A 21,584-nucleotide genomic window follows, 5' to 3' on the forward strand; every position below is an offset into this window, starting at 1 on the left:
CCTGCAGTGCCACCCCAGGTTGATCTGAGCGCTGCCTGCACCCAGGGCATGCCCCATAGCTGGCAGCAGGCCTGGTCTCTTATCCATGCAGGTGACAGCTGACCCAATGGCCCTCCCCCTGGGCTTCCCTTGGCTGCAGTTAACTCAAGACGACACTCCACACACAGTTACGTGTGCACAAACCACACAGAGCCTTTTCATAACCATTCAGGGGCGGAGGAACTGCCAGAAAGAAGGCCCTATGGTTGAACAAAGGTAGGTCCTCAGCCTGATAGGACACACGAAGAAGCAAAACACCTCCACTTCTCAGTCTATAATCTCCGCCTGGTGCAGAACCTTGGGGGCCTAGAGACCACACGCCGCCCTGCTGGTGGGAGCAGGCCCTCCCAGCCCCACTGCCCCACCTGGGCCCTCCCCAGGGTCCGAGATGCTTTATTCTGGGGCCGGGGCCACCTCTGCTAGGAGGACAGAGCCACCCGGGTCACAGTGCCTGCCTGCAGCCCTGGCTGTAAGCAGGGAAATCAAGCACTGAGTATCAGGAAGCAGAGGGCTAAAACCACCTTTGAAGTCAAATGGAGAATTCCTTCTGGAAAAATCTGCAAATGTCTGTCATTCTTCCTTCCTTCCTTTCTTTACTCCCTACCAAAACAAACAAATGAAACAACCTACCTAAGTCATCTACCCATCTAAGTTTGAATGTATGAACCAGACCACTAACCCAGAGATTAAGAAACTGATATATCTCAAGATCTATGGTGTCACTCAGCGCAAGAGTACAGGAGGTTCTCATGGAACAACCAATGAAGGGAAGTGCCCAATGTCAAAGCAGCTCAGCTGACAAGGGCTGACTTTGGGAAGAGATACGATGATGTCTCAGTGATTACACCTGGCCCAACACTTCCTGCAAGTTTAACTGGCTGTTGTCTCATCAGGGGTTACTGCAGCCAAAAATGTTTAATGAATCCAGAAAATGGTAAACAATGTTGTGTTAATACCTTTGATTCCAATCCCCTCGCTGGAGAGTCAGTATTTTAAGACCCCTTTTGATGTGCCACAAGTACCTAATAAGAACAACCAAATAAACACACAGGGCATAAGGCAGAAATGCTAACAGAAGCGCCAGAAGGCTCTGGTCCCTCCTGCTCCTGGGATGTACCACTAGAAACACTGCACACAACTGAAACAAAGGCGAGGCAGGCCAGGTAGCTCAGAGAGGTGCCCCTGAAGCCCAACTTCAGATGCAACCAGATTCAGTCCTGGTCTGGCCTCCGCTAACGCCTAGTAATCAGCTCAAACATTTTCCAAAACACGCTAGGTTTCTGGAGGAGCTGGCTGTGACGGTTCCCATTTGTTTACGTGCTGCAAGCGCCAGCTTGTCGAGATGGCCATGTTGCCCTGCCCTGGGGAGTGCCTCCCGGGGCTCCCACCCACCTTCCCCCAGGAACTTCCAAATCCCTCAGGACGTGGGCTGGGCAGAAACCCCCAGGAGGGCCTTCCCCATGGGGGTGGGAGGAGGCTTTCCCACTGCAGAGAGGGGGGCCCGGGAAACCGGTTTGCTCCTCTGCCAGCCTAGGTCTGGGCGTCCCACACCAGTGCGGCAGGCTGCCAGGTTGGGGTGGGGTCTGGGAAAGACAGGCTCGTTATTGGAAAGCTCCCATCATCCACCAAGGAACTTTGTTTGGTTACTATGGTGACTTTACTACAAGTGGCCTGACTAAAGCATGAGGAATCTGTTACCTAAAACCAGTACCCCATGAGCCTGCAGCCTCGGGAACAGCTTATCACTTACTGCAGGCCCATTCCCCATTCCCGGGCTGGGCCTCCCGGCTGCCTCATACCTAAACCAGGAGTCAGGAGCCGCAGAAGCTTAACGAGGACCTCACCCATTCTGCGGCCTGGCCAGGAACCCAGGCCCGAATAAGGGCTGCGGCTGCCCCCCGAGGCCTCCGTGCCCGGCCTGCACAGGCTTCCAGGGTTCGGTCTAAGTCCACAGGATTTCAGGAAGCTGCATCTGCTTCCCACCAAGCTAGGTTCGCCCTGTACCCTGAGGGGCCCTCGCTCTCTGCCTCCTCACGTCTCTTTTTGTAAATATGAGCTCTATTAATGAAAGGTCATCCCACAGCTTGGAAATCAAGATCCCTCTTTACTTTGCTTTCTAATCCCTGAAATCGGGAGGATCTTCAAAAGTTCAACTCCACGAAAGCTAAGGTTTTCTCTGGGAGTCTTGAGACTGCCTGTATGGGAACCATGATCTCTTGAGCAGCTAAGGAGCCTGAAAACCTTTTCCTGGAGCTTCCCTGCCTCGGTTCAGAGCCCAGTCCGCAGTCCCTCCACCTCCCTGGGCTCCGGCGCTCACTGCCTCCTCCGGGTCTCCCCTTACAGCCCAATCTCTCCTTGGGCGGGCCCTTTGGACCCCCCAGTACCATTTACCCCCAAACCCGTCCAGAGGTTGACTATATGGCCTTCTCCTGTCTGAGTCTCACAACAGGCTCTGGAAACAGACTCCACTGTCCCCACCCCCACCCCCACCCCAAAAGGATCAGCCTAGGTGAAAGGAGTCCATGCCCCCTCCTCAAGCCCCGCTCTGCCAGGCCCCCTCCAGGTGGTGGCCACACAGGGTGACGAGGGCACAGCCCCCATCCACACATGGCATGCCGGCTTCCTCCTTCAACACGGCAGGTGCTGGAACTAATGCATTGAGGGTCCCGCAGAAAGGAAAAGACTAAAAGACCTGGGAGAGCCGTCTGCAAGGCTCGTGGTAGAAGAGGGGCCCAGACCCCTGGCCTGCGGGGGAGGATGAGGTCAGGGAGAAGGGGGCTTGAGTTTTTGTTTGGCTGTGGTGATATTTATTGGCTGTTTGTTTAATTAATTGCCGTGGTAACAGCTGAAGCCACACACTGGCTTGTTCCCAACACAGAGAGCAGTTGGAGAAGCAGGACAGTTTCAATCGAAGAGCAGTGACATTTTTCACCGATCCCTGACCTGAAATAGACTCCATGACATTTCCTGCCAACCCAGGGGTTTCTGTATCTGGGTTTCATCTGTGGGGCACAATCTTCATTCATTTGCAAGGAGCCATAGGCTAACCTGGTGGCTGCTAAACAGAGCTGGGTGGTAGATGGATTTCCCCCTCCCCAGCAACCCATACTTTCTTCCAGCTAGCTTTCTGGCTTTTTAGGGTCGGCTCAGATCAAGCCAGAGTTCCGGATCCTGGAGGTGAGGGGCTCATGGTGGCTGGAGAGAAGAAGCCAGCCCCTGCTTCTCCTCCCTGCTGCCTCTGGCTGAGCAGAGCACACAAAGCAAGGCACCACAGGGACGGGACCCTCTTGTCCCCAACACTCCATGGCACAAATCCCTGCAGGGATGGGGAAAGAGAAGCACCCTGGGAGGCCCCAAGGGATGGGACTCCTGTGCTCTCCTGCCTTTGATGCTGGCCTCAGAAATGTTCCACTGCTGCCAGCCCCCAGGCCCCAGCCCTGGAAAGCTCCTGAAAGACCCTGCAGCCACTTTGAGATCATCTGGATGGAGGAGTTCTGTTCCCCCAACAGAGACAGCCCCTTGAGACGTTTCCTGTCTGCAGAAGCTGCATTCCAAACAGAGTCCTTGCAAGCCCCAGGGAAACACCCAGGAGAGAAGGGCGAGGTTAGCCCATACACTGACCGCTTTGGGGGTGAGGTGGGTGGTTGGATCTGTCTGAGAATCTGCTGAAAGCCACCTCCCTGGAAACTCGCACACATACACAAAGTGTTAGTGCAGTCCCAGGGGATCCAGGAGTCCTCAAAGTCCACACAGGGACCTCCTGGGGGACAGCCACCAACCTAGGGGCAGGGGCCACGGCCCGAAGAACTTTCAGGGAGTCCAGCATTCCCTGGTGCGGGAGTCAGGACCTCAGGGCAGGAGAAAGGAAGGGGGAGGGATGGGGAAGTGTGCTTGGAGGCAAGGGCAGCAGGAGAACACCCCTGTGAGAGGCTTTGGGGGAGAAGGCAGCCTGGTTTCCTAGGCCTGTCCTAGAGCCCAGGAGGACGGAGGAGGGGGACGGCAGTTGGGAGACACCTCCTTTGGGGTGGGTGGGGGTGAGCACAGGGGGAGCAGAGGGTCTGGCCCCACAAACAGACAGACCCCATTCCTCACTGCTCCTTAGGCAGCTTGGGCTTCTATCAGACTTTTAGAAAGTGGAGTTAGCCTCACCACACCTGTACAGAGGAGGGCTTCTGCCCGGTAGAAAACATGCAGCCCAGAAGTCAGGAGAGACACTGAGCAGTGAGATACCGACTGCTGGGATGTGAAGCTCCCTTAGCTGGAAGCAAGGTCTGGCGAGGAGCCTAGTGGGCAGGGTGCAAATCCCCTTTCTTTGTGTCCACTAGAACAGCTCTGCTCCCCTTGGCTTCACTCTTAATTTCCATGTACAGTTGCATGTGGACAAAGAACTTACTAATAAAACAATGTTTGAAGCCCAGCCCAGCCTCTAGTCTCTTTGAGTCAGTCAGGATAACATAGTATACCTGCAGACCCAGGGGTGGGCGAGGAGCCCCTGCCCCACCGGATGATTCTAGGCCTTTCTTCTTGACAGTTTCTGTTTCTGCTAAAGCCTAACTGACAACAGAGAAAAAACACACACACACACACACACACACACACACACACACACACACCAGTAGCAGACAGCCAGTCATACCCTACCAGACATGTGAGGGTGCAGCCTGGAAAAAAAGCAAGGCAACTGAGACTGGGAGGGGAAAATCTTTGTCCTTTGTGTATTTTCATTAAAAATTAAAAATAAAATAAAAAAAGTCACTGCAGTTGGTCGTGCTGTATTGTACTTGGGATTAATGAGACAAGGTTAACTGACCTCTTGTCCACTCAGGGACTACTGTATCTGTGTTTTAGAATTCCCTAAACGGCCTGCCTTTTAAAGAGAAGTGATTCGAATTTTCATAATCTCTTGAATACAGAGTAAAGACCAAGAGTCAGGGACACCCCCAAACACAAAGCGTGGACTATGTTGAACTGGCCACACATCACCTCTGCTTCCACCTGGCTGTGGGCAGCTGGGACCCACCTGGGCCAGGATGATGGTGGGGTGGTGCTCAGGAGCCAGGTTGTGGGGAGGTCAGTCTGGGGCAGCGTGAGCAGGCACGGCTCAGGCAGGGGCCCAGGGCCCTGGGGCTGCAGAGCAGGCCGACAACATGTAGGATGCATTCCTGCCCTCAGCGCAATTCACGGGGCTCCCGCCCCTGAGCTCCCTTCTCTAGTGAGGCACACTGGTGAGTTCATGGATCAGAAGCTCCACTCGCAAAGCACCTTTCTTTCCAAAGAGCACCGGTGAGGTGGAAGCCAGCCACAGAGCCCTCAGTTTCCCGGCCAAGTCCACAAGAAAAACCAACTGCAGTGTCCTCTGAAGGATGCCAAGGGCAAGGAAAGCCTGAGCCTCTTCCCTGTGGTCAGCCCTGTCTCTGAGAGGCTAGAGATGGACAGAGGTCGAATCCCGGGCTCCTCATGAAAAGGGAAGCCCCCAGGACCAGGACAACTGCAGCTTCCCTTCACCACCCATCTCAGCTGTGGCTCCCACCTGATTATTTGTGAATCTGTTTATTCTGTCAGTGTGAGTCACCTCTGAGCGTAACCAGGACCCGAGTTTCTAGAATCCGTGCCATCTGAAGCAAGATACCATTGGCTGGTTCTAAATGGTCTTCCTTCGGACCCCAAGGTAGAACAGGGTGGGAATGGGGTGCTTGGGGGGGCCCTTATTCTGGGACTACAGGAGTCAAAGAAACAAGGTCTGCTACACCCAGTGTCACCTGCCCCTGAGGGGAGCAGCGCAGTGTCGCTGGTGTGACCCTTGTTCCCCACCACCCTGTTCAGGTGACAGCAGGTCCTGTGTACAGGAAGGGGCGGGAGGGCCTAGTCCTGCCCCCACCCCAGCACCACCACTGTTGGGCCAAAGGCAGCTTGGAGAGCCCTGATCACAGACGACGGGCATCTGGGTGATGTGGGTAAATGAGGGGCCGTAGAGGAGCAGGGGTGTTCCTCCCACAAGAGGGTGGACCTCTCTGGATGCAGATAACCCTTCCCCAAACTGCCAGCAAAGAGCAGCCAGTGGGTGTGTTTGGAGGCAGGCGAAGGGCACACTTGTGTTGCGCCAGTGGCATGATTAATATGCACAAGGTGGTGTACTCCTGAGGCCGGCACGCAGAGCAGGGTGGAAGCTTCTGGAGTACCCATATTTGAGCAGTCTTCCCTGAGGTGCTTGCAGCCCCCTGGGGAGTCTGCAGCCCTCCCCAACTACTCTCCGACCTCACACAGAGCACCAGAGCCCTTCTATGACCCTGCAGGTCCCCACCCCACCTCCTCTCCCCGCGCACAACAAGCACACGAGCAGGGGGCATGTCATCAGTGTTGTAGGATGGCTCCAGGGCAGGCAGTGCTCACTGGGCCTGCTCACCTGAAGTTCTCAGGGTGCTCGGTGATGGCCATGCTGATGGCATCCAGGGCGTGCTGGTAGTGTTTCTGGGCGGAGAGGAGGAGCGCCAGCAGGTGGAGGGAGTTGGCATCATCCTTGCGTACTTGCAGGGCCTCCTGCAGCTGCTCCAGGGAGCTGGAGATCTGCCCAAGAAAACCTGCAGTTTAGGGACCCTCCCTGTCACCGATCTTGGAGGCTTTGTCTCAAAGCACAGACCTGCCCCCAGGACTTCGGTGCCAGACAATGAGGATGCACCAGACCGAGCTCAAGTGAGATCCCAGAGACTGGGGAGCGAGGTGGGACTCAGATGAGGAAACAAGCCCCAAGCCAAATACCACAGCAAGGAGGGCTCCGTGGCTGTCCCCACCCAGGAAGAGAGAAGCAGGTTTACAGGGTAAATAGGTTTTGGGGCCCACCCTCCAAGTTCAGCATCATGGAGCTCGGCCAGCAGTAGCACAGGAGTGGCCACATGGAGTAGTCCTGACTCCTGGGCCAATGCACTGGGGTGGGCTAACAGAGGCCAGCAAACCTGTGCTGGGAGAATGAAGGGCCTGGGCTCAAGACTCAGCCTGGTCATGGCCAGCCTCCCCCGTGCTGTGGGCTCAGCATCCTGGCAGGGCCTGGCTGGCCACCATCTCCTCCTTTCCCCGCGACTCCCAGCACCTGCAGCCTGAGCCGACTCCCCAGGAGGCATACTTCTCCACTCCCTAGCTCATGCTGCATCCTCAGAGCTCACTCCTTGCTTAAGGCTGTGCTCCCTGCTGGAATGCAAATCCCTTCTTCTCCCCTCATCTTCAGTCATCCAACCCTTAGCCAGGATGGAGGTCCTGTGATGCAGAACTGATGGAGGGTTGGAGAGAACCTTCCAGCAGGCAGGAGGGTGGAGGGCTGGGGGGAGCGGGAAGCACCGGGGACAAATGCCCCCTGCCCAATCCTTGTCTTGGAGGCCTAGCCCTGTTACAATTCACTATCTACAGACAGAGCTAACCACACCCTCTTCTTGGAACCCTTTCCTGCAATGGTGGGGGAAAGAACAACCTGACATGTGACTGACAGGTACCTACTCCCTCCTATTAAAAGGGTCCTAGCGACAAGGGCTAGCTCTCCGGGGTCAGATCCCAGCTCTCCCTCGCCCTCGCTGCTGCTTTAGGGCAAGGGAGCTTCCCTCTGTGAGCTGCCACTCCTCTGCTACAAAATGAGGGTAATGTCGTACCTATGACAGTGATGGCAAGGATGAGAGGACACGTGAAAAATGCCATGCAGAGCACAGGGCACAAGGCACACATTAGATCTGTGCCTCCCTCTGCAAGCCCCCCAGAACCTCGGTAGTTTATGGGCAGGTAAGATCCTGCCTTCTACTCCCAAAGCACCTGCTCCCTCATGCTCCCAGGCCTGGCAGTTGCACTGGCTCCAGCAATTTTAGACATGTCAGGACTCCATCCTCCCGGAATCTCATGTATCTTTTATGAGAAAGTCTTCCTCTTATCAAACCTCAGATACCAACCAGCCTCCCAAGCTCCCTGTGGGCCCCCAGTCTGCCCGGCTGCTGCCCTGGTCACCACCTCTGGCCTCTGCACAGGCTGCAGACACAAGTACCAGGCCCAGAAGCTCTCCCACAGGGACCTAGATGTGGCTAGATCAAGGAAGGGATAAGGAGGAATCTGAGACTGGAGTGGCCCCCGCTTGGCTTGTCTGTGCCACGTGATGCTGCTCTGGCCCGGCCCTGATGATCCTGCCAGAGCAGACCCTGTGATTTAGGGCAGAGGATCCATGACTGCAGCCGTCACTGCTCAGCGCAGCCAGACATGCTGAGGCAGGAGGGGCCGGAGCGCCTCAGACCCAGGCAGGCCTGGACCAACTGAGAGTCCATTCAGGGGCTCTCAACCCATCTAGGCTGCCAAGGCCCAGGGTCCCCAAGAACACCAGGCAGCAGGCTCCCCTGGCCTGGCCCAGCCTTCCCTCTGGGAGGACAGAGTTATTTATTGGAGATGATTGAATAACTAAGGATATTAAAAAATGCAATACCAAAGGGTTATTGTTAACGTGATAGGCAAGAAAAGCACGGGGTCATTTACAGAGGCCTAAAAATAGTGGCACAGGTAACTGAGACCATACTTCAGGCTCATGGGGACAGAGAACAGAGCGATGTGCCTGGAGCTGGAGGCAGAGGGGCACCAGGGCCTCATCTGGTGATGACACCAGGACCCAGAAGTCAGGAGCTGTGGGTGCCATGAGGAGTGGGGGGTAGGACAGGCGGCAGCAGCCTGCAGATGGAGGAGGGATGGGTGAATCATGGGTGGGCAGGGTACGAGAGGAAGGGAGAGAAACAGCGAACGACAGAGGGAATAACAGGAAGACCCGGAGGAGACAGAGTGACTCAGAAACAGACTGACAGAAGGCAGGACAGACACCGGCACTGGGACAAGGGTTTTGGTATGGGGGAGGGGAGGGGGGAAGGGAGTCCCAGCCATGAAAGTGACTGTGCAATGAGAAGAAAAGCCAGGCCACTTCGGAACACAGCTTGAGGGGAAAGTGAAGCAGACAGCAAAATTAAGAGTCCAAATTTTCTTGGAGTCAGGGGAGATACCTCTCATGGAATTATCCTGAAGGTGAGACTAAATGTTGACACTGATCAGTAGGACCAACCTCCTGGCTGGTGAACAAGGTCCCAGCCCCCACCTCCCAGTGGGTCAGGGAAGCAGAGACCATGGGGGTTTTGTTAACTGACCCAAGCTCGGCCAGTTCCTAGTTGTGTAAACTTATACACAAGTTACTGAGCTCCCCCGAGACTCAGTGTCCTCAGGGACAGAATGGGGCTAGTGTGGCCTCATCAGGTGGCGGGGATCACCCAGGCTCCCGGGGGAGACACGGTGGTACCTCCCTCAGCTAGCGCCACTCTCACATGAGCCTGAGCAGATGGAGGGATCTATTGGCTTCTCTCCACAGGCTGGAGCCAGCCCATTTTCCGGAGGGCACGGGTGAGGAGAGCTGTGCTGTGGGAGGCAAGGGCGAGTGTGCAACCCCAGAGCCATGGGGTGGGAGGTGTCCGAGCCAGCACTCACCTGGTCAGAGTGCCTGGGGGCTGGGTATGCACAAGGGCTGGGAGCAGATCATACAGAGCAAAGGAGATAGAAGGGCCGGGAGAGAGAGGCAGGTCTGCCTGAGAGCCGCGAGGTCCTGGTGGGTGACGCTGGTCAGTGGAGAGGAGGCCCTTACCCAGCCCCAGAGGCTGAGGCTGAAAAGTGGTATCCCCAGGTCAGGGAGAAGCTCTGCGGTCACATGGAAGGTCCATCCAGAAACAGCTCCATGTGCCAATCACTCTTTCCCCCCAGGCCTCAGGAAAGTGCATCAGAAGGTAAGGACACAAACAACCTCTTGTCACAGTCACCACCAGCTTCTCAGGAAACGGAAATGTTCTAGGGGAAGTGAAGGCCGATAACAATCCCTTCCTGCCTGCCATCATGTGTCAGTGGCTTTACCTGTGATGTCACCCTCACCAGGTCCCTCTGAGGAGAGGGAGTACAAAGGTGCTCACTTTACAGAAGGAAATAAGGCTCAGAGAGGTGACATCACTTGCAGAGGGCCACACAGCTGGCAAACAGTGGGGCCAGAAGATCAGCAGCCCCCAAGGTCTGGGTTGGGAATCGTGACAACCCACCTGTCGGACGAGGGCCAGCTGCAGGGAGACATAGAGGAGGACCTGGGGGTCGTCGGGTGCCAGCTGCTTGGCTCTGTAGAGGGAAGGAGTGACAAGACAGGCACGGAGCAATGAGCAACCAGTGTGGGACATGGGGGGAATGAGGGGGCAATACATTGGGGGCTCTGAGATGGCTGGTGCTGGCCTCAGGGGTGTGGGGGGGGGCAATCTTGGAGGGGAGCCCTAAGGTGACAGACCCCAAAGGAGGGGTAGCTTCGGGTAGGGGAGATACAGGGTACAAGAAGGCCACCTGCAGACTGTCCCATCTCTGCATCCAATGACCTGGCTGTAGCTTGCTTTGGTCCCAAGCCTGCCCTCCACCCTGTGGGATGGAGGGTACCACCTGCCTGAGGGTGCAGAACCTGGGAACAGCCTTCATGGGCAAGGAGCCTCGGGAATGAAGAACTCAGAGGGGGCCAACCAGGGCTGGAATCTCCTCACCTCCCTAGGGGCAGGGGCAAGGGCACCCCACCACAGAAGGGGTTTCTCAGAAGTCTGAGAGCCAAGGAAGGAAGCAGGGGCAGGGCAGAGCCAGGGAGGCAGTGATGTACCACGTGTCCCAGGAAGCACAAGGAGTCCGGGCCAGGCCCTGCCCAGCACTACCCAGCACAGAGCAAGTCACACACAGGGGCACAGTGGGAAACACAGGTGAGGTGCAGAGGACGAGAGGGAGAGACATTTTGGGGAAAGGTGGCTGGCTGGGGGGGTTGTGGTGGGAGAAGGGCCAAGCAGGTGTGGACCAGAGGGAGGGCAGCCACTGAAAGGGGGGTTTCTCTGCTTCTCGGCTCCCTCCCTGTCCCCGGACTGCCAGGAAATCTCCCTGAGGGTGGGGGTGGGAGGAAAATGTCTGGGCTGAGGTGGGACTGGGATCCTCGCAGCCCTCAGGGGCTGGGGAGGGGCTGTAAGGAGGCAAATGCCACTCGTTGAGCCCCTGCTACAGGAAGGGCACTGTGTATGGTGCTTTTTCTGCTGTACCCTGTAATTACCACAGTGGTTCTGTTAAGGGTTATTATTCCCATTTTAGAGGGTGGGGCTGTGCCTGGCTGACTGCTGTAGCCTGGGGTGAGTGCTCCCTCCGTGAGCAGGGCTCAAGCCCAGCCACCCACCCCCCACAGAGGCCCATCCCTGCTCCCAGGGTGACCGGTCACCGAGCCTCAGTTCCCTTGTCAATAAAATGTGGACAGTAACCTCGACTGTGCATCTCAGAGGCTCCAAGGAGGGTGCACACGTGGCTGTGACACCTCCTGCCACCAAAGGCAGGGAGAGGCCTCTGCTGTGAACCCAGCGCTTCCTCACCTCTCCAGGGTCTGCAGGGCTTTCTTGTGTAATTCATCCTGTTTGCATTTCAGAGTCGCTGCAGGAGACAGGATGGAGACAGAGCCACACAGGTTACCGAGGAGATGCCAACCAGCCCTGTGCCCCCAGCCCTAGCCCGAGGCCCCCATGCTCTGCAGGGCGATGCCCCAGCAGGCCCTGTCTGGCAGAGGCCCCAGGTTGATGCCATACCCCCATGATTACTGAGGGAGGGACCGGGTGCCCGGCTGGGCCCAGCCTCCAGCACGCTCTTGGCCTGCCAGTTCCTTCTGCTACGTTGTCCTCTTTGCCACATGGGCCGAGGGGACCCTCGCAAAGGCCCAAGCCTATACGCACTGTGTGCCAGGGGTGTTCCACCCAGGAGGCCCAAACCTCAAGAGAGAGACCACCGCCTCTGTCCTAGCTATGCGCCTTCTTTTCACCCACAAGGCTCCTTGCCTTACCCAAACCAGGCACCTTTCTTGCAGATTGGATCCAACTTTAAATGCAGCAGGGCAGGCGCCCTCCGCCTTGACCACACCCTGCACCACCGGGAAGCTTTCTAAATGACTGGATCAGACCACATCAGAACCCTTGCTGGGGTGGTGGTGGGTAGGTGGTGACAGTCTCAACAGCTCCCAGCTTAGAGAGCAACCCAGCTTCCAAGGTGCAGCAGGGTTGAGAACCAGTGCTTGTGGAGGGTTAGAGAGAGTCTTTAGGTCACAGCAAACCAAACTTTTACAAAGGGACTGATGGCTTCCTCATTTAACCAATGTGTAGACACCCCGGTTTTCCTTCTCTGAGGCTCACCAATACCCTGAAGAAACCACGACCATCACTAGAGAACAGGCAGCTGGCACTGCACCAGGGTCGCTCGCCCCCCCACCCCCTCTGGTTAACTCTCACTGTGCCTGGCCTCTGAGGCCCGGTGCAAAGCAGGCTCTGTGCACACTGCCCGGCCCCCAGTGGCTGGCACTCGGGGAAGTGTGGGTGAGCCCTGACTGCTATTCCAGGCCCGCCACTCCCTTTCCCTCAAGCTGCAAGGATGCAAAAGTAGGAGGCTGCCTGACTGATGGGGGAGAGCCACACAGCTGAGCAGGCAGAGTTGGGGAAAATGCCAGGCTCAGGGCAGGTAGGAGTGGAACCCACCAGCCTACTGCGTGTGTTTATTAAGCACCTACATGCACCTGGCAGCATGCCACATGTTGAGGGGGATTTAAAAGACCCCAGAAGTTTACAGCGGTGCTGAGAGAAGGCAGGCTGTGGGATCGAGGGCTGACAGTGTGTTACAGATTGAAAATACCACAAGAAGTCAACAGAGGCAGAGGCCAGCAAGGGCTTTAGAGGAGCTGGGGCTGGGCCTCAAAGGGCACGAAGAATTGGATGCAGGTGGGGGGAGTGTGTCTGAATGGGGTGACAGTCTAAGCAAAAAAGGAGGATTGCGCTTGAGCTGTGGGTGTGGCTGTGGGAGTGCATCTATCCCGGAGCAGTGGGGGGTGCCTGGGGGAGGACATGGGGGGACAAGAGACCTAAGCCCGAGTCATCCCCAGGCAGAGGCCTTGGGCCCTGGAACTCACCGTCGGTGGCCTGCAGGCTGTAGGTGAGACCCAGCGCCAGGTAGCCCTTGGGTAGGAACTCCCCGGCTTCCTCCCCGAGGCCAATCACCGTCATGGCAAAGTGCTCCGCCTTGTCCAGCTGCAGAGACGAGAGGCAGAGGTCACTGGGGAGGGCTATGCTGGGCTTTGCGTGCAGTCAGCCTGCTTAGCCCAGGGCCCTCTCGGCCATTTTGGAACAGGAAGTTGATTCCCTGGACCTTGGTGTGGCAGACAACTCACACTCAGCAGCCCGAGACCCCCTGGACAAGTGCAGAGAAGAACCGTGATTCCTCACGTGTGGGCAGCATGGCCAGAGAGGACATACAGCTGCTGAGCAGAAGAACCAGAGCCATGTCTCTGCCAGCGGCCCACCAAGGGGACCAAGGCCATAGGGCTTTTTGCCTTTCATGGGCTGGACCTAAACACAACAGGGAGAAGCTTCCCTTGCCCACAGTCCCAAAGCTGACAGCATGAACCCAAGACTAGACCAGGCTGTGCCAGCTCTCTGCTGTGGGCGACTGGGTCTGTCCCTGCCCTTCCCGGCAGAGAGGACACTGCCAACCCCTAGAGCAGGCGGGCTGCCACTCGGCCCTGTCTATGTGCACACTCCCTGGGATGGGCTGTTCAAACTTATCAAGGGAAAAAGGCCTGGGGCGGTTTTTGTCCTGGGAGTGGGAACAGGGCCAATGATATGGGTCACATGTGCACACATCATCACACATAACACGTGAGGGAAGGGCGCACAGGAGAAGGGTGTCACAGGGATGCAGGGGGTCCGCAGGGGACAGCTGGGAACACAGCTGTGCCCACCCACGGTGGTTCAAAAAGGCCCCCTCCCTCCCACCCCACCCAGGAAATGTCACTCACTCCTGTGCCCAGTGTGGCCATGTGCTGGCACTTGTGTCACCGAGAATGCCAGCTTCCAGAGGGGGCAGGGGACCCCCCCGGGCTGAGATCCACCCCACCCCACAGCTAGGGGCTGGACGAATCATACCCAAATCCTCCAGGCCACCCAGGTACCAAAGCCCCCTACACACAGGTCAGAGGCTCACAAAGTCTATCAACTGGGGAACAAGATTCAAAACCAAGTTGGCCTCTGGCCTCAAAGCCAGGGTTGCCCCTGCCCTGCTCCCACCCCTGCTCAGGCCCACCCTGCCGGCAGGGGGGGAAGCCCTGCAATTCAGGTGGCCCTGACCACTGGCCACATTAGCTGGGCTGGCGGGTCCCCTCCCCTTTACTGGGGAAGTGAGATCCTCAGACAGAAGCAGTTTGCCATGGGGAGGTGGGCTGCTGCTGACCCGACCATTTGGTGGTGCTGGGTGCAAATGGCTGGTGGAAGCAGAGAACCTCTGTGCAGAGAGGAAGAAAATAAAGCAGAGGTAAAGAGAAGCAGGGCAGGCGACTTGATGTGGCAGCGAGAGGCGGCGGAGGGGCATCTGATGACTGCTGTCGGCCCTCTGCAGCCCAGCCACAACCCCTACTTAGGCTGGCCCCGGGGTCACCTCCAGGCTGGTGGGCTGCTCGCTGCCAGGATGGAGTCTGGGGAGCCGGGCCTCTGTCTTTGGCAGCATCAGGCCCGAGGACTCTGGGGCAGGGTAGGGTGGACTGTGGCTGAGGGTCCCAGAGCACCAAAGCTGTAGGTGCTGAGATCTGTCTCCAGGACCACCTGCCCCAGCAGGACTCAGGGGGGGCTGTGGGGGGCCTGAAGTCAGAGCTACCTTGTGAAGAGTACTGGAGGACAAATCCCCAGATGCAGACTCCAGTCCTGCCTGGGCACCTGACAGCCACAGGGCCTTGAGGAAATCATTTAGTTACTGGGCTCCAAAACGGAGAGTTGCCCCCCCTCATCAAACCACGCCCCCTCCCTCCCCATCACAAAGAGGGCTCTGCAGTGCCAGGCTCTGTGCTGGGCCCGCTGGGAATGTCCAAAGACAAGGCAGGATGCTCGAGTGGGACTGCACAGAGCACTGGGGGCTGAAACAGGAGGCAAAGGGCCCGCTGGCCAGGGGGGGTTTCCATAAAAGCACCACCATGTGGCACTGGCATGGGGGCTCACAGCAGAGGAGGGACAGGAGGTACCAAGGGGTGGGGCAAGTGGGCCCACAGCCCCTTTTCTCCTTCCCACTGCTGATATGGTTCGTCTCACATGCTGTCTTCAGGCATCACTATGCCCCATTCGAGCAGGAGGATGCTTTCTTATATATTACCCTACCAAGGGCTCAAAAGAATCCAGAAACCCTCTGCACCCTATGCACATACACCCTTTCCCACGGCCATGTCCTTCAACTCAGCAAATGCCAGCTTCTACCTCCTGCAAACCCATGAAGAAAGAGTGCCAGGAACAAAGTTCAGTAAATACTGGCAAGCAGGAAAAAGTTACTCTCCAGCCCGTACTCAGCATATTCTGGGTTAATAGAGCTCACCGTCCTTAGCTCTAAAAAGTGAAAACGGATATCCCTAGCATGTACAGCGTGTGGTTCACCTTTCTTGGCCTGTACTTGCCAGATTTATCAGTGTAGTTAAATATGGTCTCTAAACATGCTGTCCGCACATGTCAAATCAAAGCCACTTGGCTTCCATGTACCATTGCCCTACATGGCCAGCACCATTTTGATTGCTATTACCATACCACAAAGCAGGCTTTTTGCACATGGAATCACTGCAGTGATTATGAAGGAAAAAATGTATAATCAGTTCTGTTAGGTATGACAATATACAATATGACAAGACATGGTCTTAATATACAAGGGTGCTCTATCCAATCAACAAAAGGGGAAAAGTTTGTCACAACAAAAATGACTTTTAAAAGCACCAGAAAGCAGTGGGAGTCCTCAAGAGCCCTTGAGAACTCATTTTTGCCACCTTTGTTCTGAAATACTACACTTCCACCCAACTCCCAAAATCAGCTTCAAGCTGTGGAAAAGCTCTCCATGCAGAGAGGCAGGGCAGCCTGGTAGCTAAGGACACAAGAGCTATCATAGTCACCCTTCTCCCACCATCTATAACTAGCATAGTCACCCTTCTCCCACCATCTAGAACTATCATAGTCACCCTTCTCCCACCGTCTATAACTAGCACAGTCACCCTTCTCCCACTGTCTATAACTAGCATAGTCACCCTTCTCCCACCTTCTAGAGCTATCATAGTCACCATTCTCCCACCATCTAGAACTAGCAATCATCCTTCTCTCTGCCTAACACCTCATTTGCCCTTTTCCAGTCTCTGGACACTTCCTCCTTGAAGTCTCAAAAGTTGACAGCTGGAGTCTCTGTAGTCACCAGCTCTGCTGCTTCTACAAGAAGCTCAGGTTACAGCATTGGGCCCACCCTGCTCATTGAAATCCTTCCAGGGCGAGGGTTTTTCAAAGTTCTTTTCAACCTTTCTCCTCCTAGTAAAGCATTGCTCTCTAATACCTTCTCTTTTTTTAAAAAAAAAAGATCATATGCAACCTAACATTTCCCCTTTTAACCACATTCAAATATATAATTCAGTGGTTAATTACTTCACAATGTTGTGCTACCATCACCACCATCTATTATCAAAACTATCTATTTTCCACCATCCCAAATACAGACTCTACATTTTGAGCCTTAAGTCCCCATTCCCTACCCTCACCCCAACCCCTGGTAAACTGTATTCTAGATTCTGACTCTATGAACTTGCTTATTCTAATTATTTCATGTCAGTGAGACAGTACAATATCCATCCTCTTGTGTCTGGCTTATTTCACTCAACATGTCTTCAAGGTTCATTCATTTTGTTTCATGAATCAGAACTGTATTCCTTTTTACAGCTGAATAATATTCCAGTGTGTATATACCATGTTCTGTTTATGATAATACCTTCTTTACCTATGGCAGCATCTAACTTGGCCACAAAAACCCAGGTGAGAAGCCTCTTCCTCCTGCCTTGCCACTCTAGGTTTAGAGATCTAGAACGTGCGCACCACTGCTACCCGCTGGAAGGGGTGTTTTTACAGCTGAAGACTCTTAGGCTCAGAGCGCTTTTGTGACCTGTCCAAGGTCACCCAGCTAGCAAATGGCAGAACTGAGCTACAAACCCCAGTCTTCTGATTCTAAATCCAGACCGTTCTAAGCTGCCCGATTCATAGCTGCCCTAGGTTGTTTTTATTTTTCTCCTCTCCGACCCTTGGTAAAAAGGATGCATTGAAGGATATAATGTTTTGATCCTTTGCCTCTGCTTTGCATAAGTAAAGAAAAATGCCCTGTGCCCTTACAAGTTCCTGTATCCCTCCAGTTTTCCTCATCTGGGCCCTGCAAGGCTGGGCGCCTTCCTTTCACACTTTCCTCATGCCCGGGGCTGCCTTCCACTTCGAGGGCTGCCGCATTCATCTTGCAGTGCACCAAAGAGGTTCTGCCCTTGGAATCTTCACCCTTTTCCTCCCTTCCTGGGAACCAGAGGAAATCCATTTCTGAGGCTGCAGAGCTGCATTTAGAGAGCTCCTCCAGTTCCTCCTGAGTTCCTTCCCACAGGGTCTGGAATCTACTGTTATCTGCTCTGCTGAAATTTCATGCTTTGCTTCCTAGGAGGAACCGGCACTCTTTCTAATCTGTGGGAAGAGAGCTGGCATTCTTTCTTCCCTGCCTCAGAAACACTTACTCTGTCTTCCTGGCTCTGACCACCCTGAATCTGAAAAATGGAGGAGAAATGCAACAATGCACCCTTTCTGAGCACCTGCTGTTTTCAAGGGGCTGAACAGTGACAGCTGCCATTCACCAGGCACCAGGGAGCAGCCAGGCAGGGGCCACTCCTCATCTCTATGATCACAGCCACCCTGAGTGCTTCCAGGTTACAGCCAGGGAGACTGAGGCACAGAGAGGGTAAACTACTCCCCCAAAGTCACACAGCTCTGACTCCACAGCCATGCTCTGCCCACAACCTCATACTGCCCCCCTCAGGGGAAGAAGATGAGAGTCAGCATTGCAGACCTTTCCAGAGATGAAGGCACTGGCTTTTCTAGCCACGACCTCCCCTCTGGTCTGTGAGTGACACAACACACACACATCCCCAACTCTGATCCTCTTTGCCTCATAAAAAGGCTTCAGTTTTCTCGATTAAATGAATTTTAAATAACTGCGTTTGGAGGGCTATTAAAAAATATTTCCACCTTCCTTTCCTCCTGCCCCAAATAACTGGCCACGGCCTCTCTGGTTTCGGCACTGTTGTCACCGGGTCAGACCCGAGAAGCCCTCTCTGACCCAGGGTCGGGCAGGGGAGGGGAGGAGCTTGGGCTGATCCCAGGGGCCAGCGTTCTCCCACACGGACCCCACACCTGCCCTAGCTACTCCCACCACGCTGCAAAACCCCTGCCTCTGCCGGCCCCTCCCTCCTACTCCCTCCAGGGCAAATTTGCCCTCAGATCTGAACCCAGTCCTGGGCATCCCACGCTGGCTCTGGGCACGTGGAGGCTGCAGGGACAGCATGTGCTCCACCTCCAGGCACACAGCCACCCACTTGGGTTTCACCCAGGACAACTCGTTTTTCAAATGTCCCAGTTTCAGCCTCTCTTCCTGCAGCCCAGGCCAAACTGTCCACCTCCAGATTTCTGCCCCCTTCTCTTGGGCTTGACTGGGCCTGCTGGGGGCTGACATGAGCTAGAATAGCTGGGAGGGAGGAAGACAGAGGCGGCTGGGACCCTGCCCACCACCGTCATAACCATCCTCCTGCTTGCAGGCCCAGAGAACAAAGTACTGGGCTCCCTCCTTCTGGCTCCCTGGCAACCCCACAACCTGGCCTCTGCCCAGCGCCAACCCAGGGGGCGAGGATTAGCCGCAGAGTGCAGCAGCCAGGAGAACCAGCGAGCCCAAGGCAGACCCCATCCCCCCACCCCACCATTCCTGCTCAGCAGGCTATGTGACGTGAGTCATTTTATAAGCTATTAGTGAACACCAAGTATGCCAGGGGTTCTTGGGGAGGGTGGTCAGAGTGCAAGGCCTGATAAGTGAAGACCTTCCCAATCTAGATGGGAAGATAAATCTCATGGACGGCAGAATTCGTGGCTAAGGGACTGTTCCCATCCACAAGAAGGATCCCTCCAACAAGCACCCGGCGCTGAAATCTGGGCTTGGGGTTTCAAAGGAGAGAGACAGACAGTTCTGGCCCTCAAGAAACACACGGAGGGTAACAACGCAGGGATGAGTAGGACCTTAGGAAGGTGTAGGGGCTGCGGTTTCCAGGGCAGGAAACACCACCCGGGGCCCACAGCTACTGGACCCCAGTGAGGCACTTGCTGGAACCTGTACCTGACTTAAGCCCTGGCTCAAACCAGACCCTTCGGCCCAAATATGCTTTCTCAGCTGAGGTTAAACAGCTCACCCTTCTCCCCGATTCTGATGACAAGTCTGCGAGTTTCACTTTCCTTTTGGTCTTTTCTATTTATGTTGTCATTGATTACTTTGCTCCTAACTCATCTGATTTCAATTTGGACTGATTTGATCCTAATTTTATTACCATGTAATCTGAATGCACATAATTACTGTAATTATGCTGCTAAGGGAAACAGCTCCTCCACGGCGGGAAGACCTAAATTTAGGGCTTCCTGGCAAGGGTGGCCGTTGGCGGGGTGGGCCCAGCTGGCAGCCTAGAGGGGCACAGATGCCCTCCCCCGCTCCCCCCTCAGCAACATGGGCATTTCGGGCTTCATCACAGTGACAGGCTTGAGGCCCCTCTCCAAAATCCTGGGGACAAGCAGGGGTCTGACCTGGGGGTCAGGGAGCCCATCCTCCCTGCATCTGCCAGCTCACACCCCCACTTTCTACAAGCGCTCATACAGTCTCTGCCAACACCCACGTGCCACCCATACCCAGAGGCTGTTCACACGGACACCAACCTCCAGGATGCAAGGAGCCAACAGTCTTCCTAACAAACTTGGGGAGCAAGGGGGTTTCCCAAGGATCACGGGGCTGGGGAAAGCAAGCTGTGCTGGAAGGGTCACACATTTAGCATCGTGCCCAGGGCAGGGAGCCAGGGGGCTGGGACCCAGAGGAGGGAGGGGGCTGACAGGAGGCCACCTTCCCATTCTGCCAGGAGCTGGCTCTAACACTCAGAATCACCCCTCAGAGCCCTGGTGTACTCGATGCTGGGGAACCTGAAGCCTCTGCAACTCCAAGGTGAAACCAAGATCTTGACCACTGCTCTTTACTGGCCTGTGGGGCACCTCTACCATCCCCACATTTGACTCTCCAGAGACCATATTTCAAGGCTGAACCCTAAACCCGACATCAACCTGAGTTGGGGGACCTGGAGTTTTCCTCTGGAGACTTTTTCCCAACTCCCAGGCCCTTCTATCTCCCGGCTCCCCACACTCCCCACCCCTACCCCTCCACACAGGCACGCCAAGACGTGTGCATGCTTCTTCCCATGCCCACCTGCTGCCCTCCTCCCACAGGACGGTACCGGGACCTGGCCCTGCCCACCCTGCCCCCCGCAGCACACTCACCCAGTGCAGGGGCTTGATGCAGACCTTGGCGGCCATCAGGGGCACGGTGGGGTCCGAGGGCCGCAGCTTCATACACTCGCCCAGCAGCGACACGGCGTAGGCTGACTGCAGGAGAGTGGGCAGGGCACACTGTCACAGCCCACGGTGGGGGGAGTCCCCCAGACATCCAGGCCTTACTCTGTACCCCTGTCCTCCCAAGAGCCAGGAAGGAGGTCCAGCAGGAGAAGCCAGGCAGGAGTCCCTCCTCGGAGGCTGTGATCCTTGCCCTGTACCCCCAGCTGATGTGGTGAGAAGCTGACACAACAGGTGGATGCTCTTCAAAAGGAATTCAAATCCAAACCACAGACTTTTTCAGGGGTTTGAAAGGGCTTCTCTCAAACGTTTGAGCTCAACACCCTCAGTTTATAGGTGACGAGACGAGGCCAAACCTGCCTGGGGACTGAGAGGCAAGGCTAGGACATCCACTGGGGCTCATGCAGCACATCAGCATCAGTCCCACTAAATGGGTGGACCCGCCTGCCCTCCCGCGTGCCACTCCATGGCCCACCCAGCAGGTGGGAGAAGGAAAGGCTCGGAGAGAAGGAGGTGGAGAAGGTGGAGATGAAGAGCCAAGCTGGCAGAGCCAGAGAGAACCTCCAAACCAGCACTTGGGAATCTCCCAAGGTTCCCAACTCAAACTGCAAGGACAGTTGAGTGAGGAGAGAAGGGCTGGAGGGGAGAGCAGCCAGAGCAAGACACAGATATCACCAGGTCCTGAGAGTAAGAACAGTGGCTGGCGCGTAGCCAGATCCCACTATGTGGTGGCCATTTTCCAGGTCAGAGGTTCAGGGGCCACATCTGGCCCTCTGCCTGTTCTGGTAAATGACGTTTTACTGGCACACAACCATACCTATTATTTCTGTGCTGTCTATGGCTGCTTTTGCAATACAATGGCAGGGAGAAGTAGCTGTGACAGAGACCCACAGTCAAAAAGGTTTACTATCTGACCCTTTACAGAAAAAGTTTGCTGACCCCAGTTCTAAGTGCTTTACATATGTCAAGCCATTTCATCTTCTCAACACTCCAATGAGGTAGGTATTA

General features: G+C 55.6%; 1 protein-coding gene across 3 annotated transcripts in view; it reads right to left on the reverse strand.

The window, feature by feature from the left end:
* Positions 1-21,584, reverse strand: part of TTC7A (tetratricopeptide repeat domain 7A) — a 126,408-nt gene that overhangs the window by 36,584 nt on the left and 68,240 nt on the right. For 2 of the 3 annotated variants that reach the window (XM_037806985.1, XM_037806986.1), the window contains exons 11-15: positions 20,505-20,609; positions 13,028-13,145; positions 11,454-11,511; positions 10,119-10,191; positions 6,443-6,603 (exon numbers count right to left, since the gene is read on the reverse strand). In XM_037806985.1, coding sequence (XP_037662913.1) covers positions 6,443-6,603; positions 10,119-10,191; positions 11,454-11,511; positions 13,028-13,145; positions 20,505-20,609 — 515 coding nt within the window. The remainder of the gene's footprint in view (positions 1-6,442; positions 6,604-10,118; positions 10,192-11,453; positions 11,512-13,027; positions 13,146-20,504; positions 20,610-21,584) is intronic. The other variant, XM_037806987.1, reaches the window with a different exon arrangement.

This window comes from Choloepus didactylus, chromosome 17 (genome assembly GCF_015220235.1).
Source record: "Choloepus didactylus isolate mChoDid1 chromosome 17, mChoDid1.pri, whole genome shotgun sequence".
NCBI classification, from domain to species: Eukaryota; Metazoa; Chordata; class Mammalia; order Pilosa; family Megalonychidae; genus Choloepus; species Choloepus didactylus.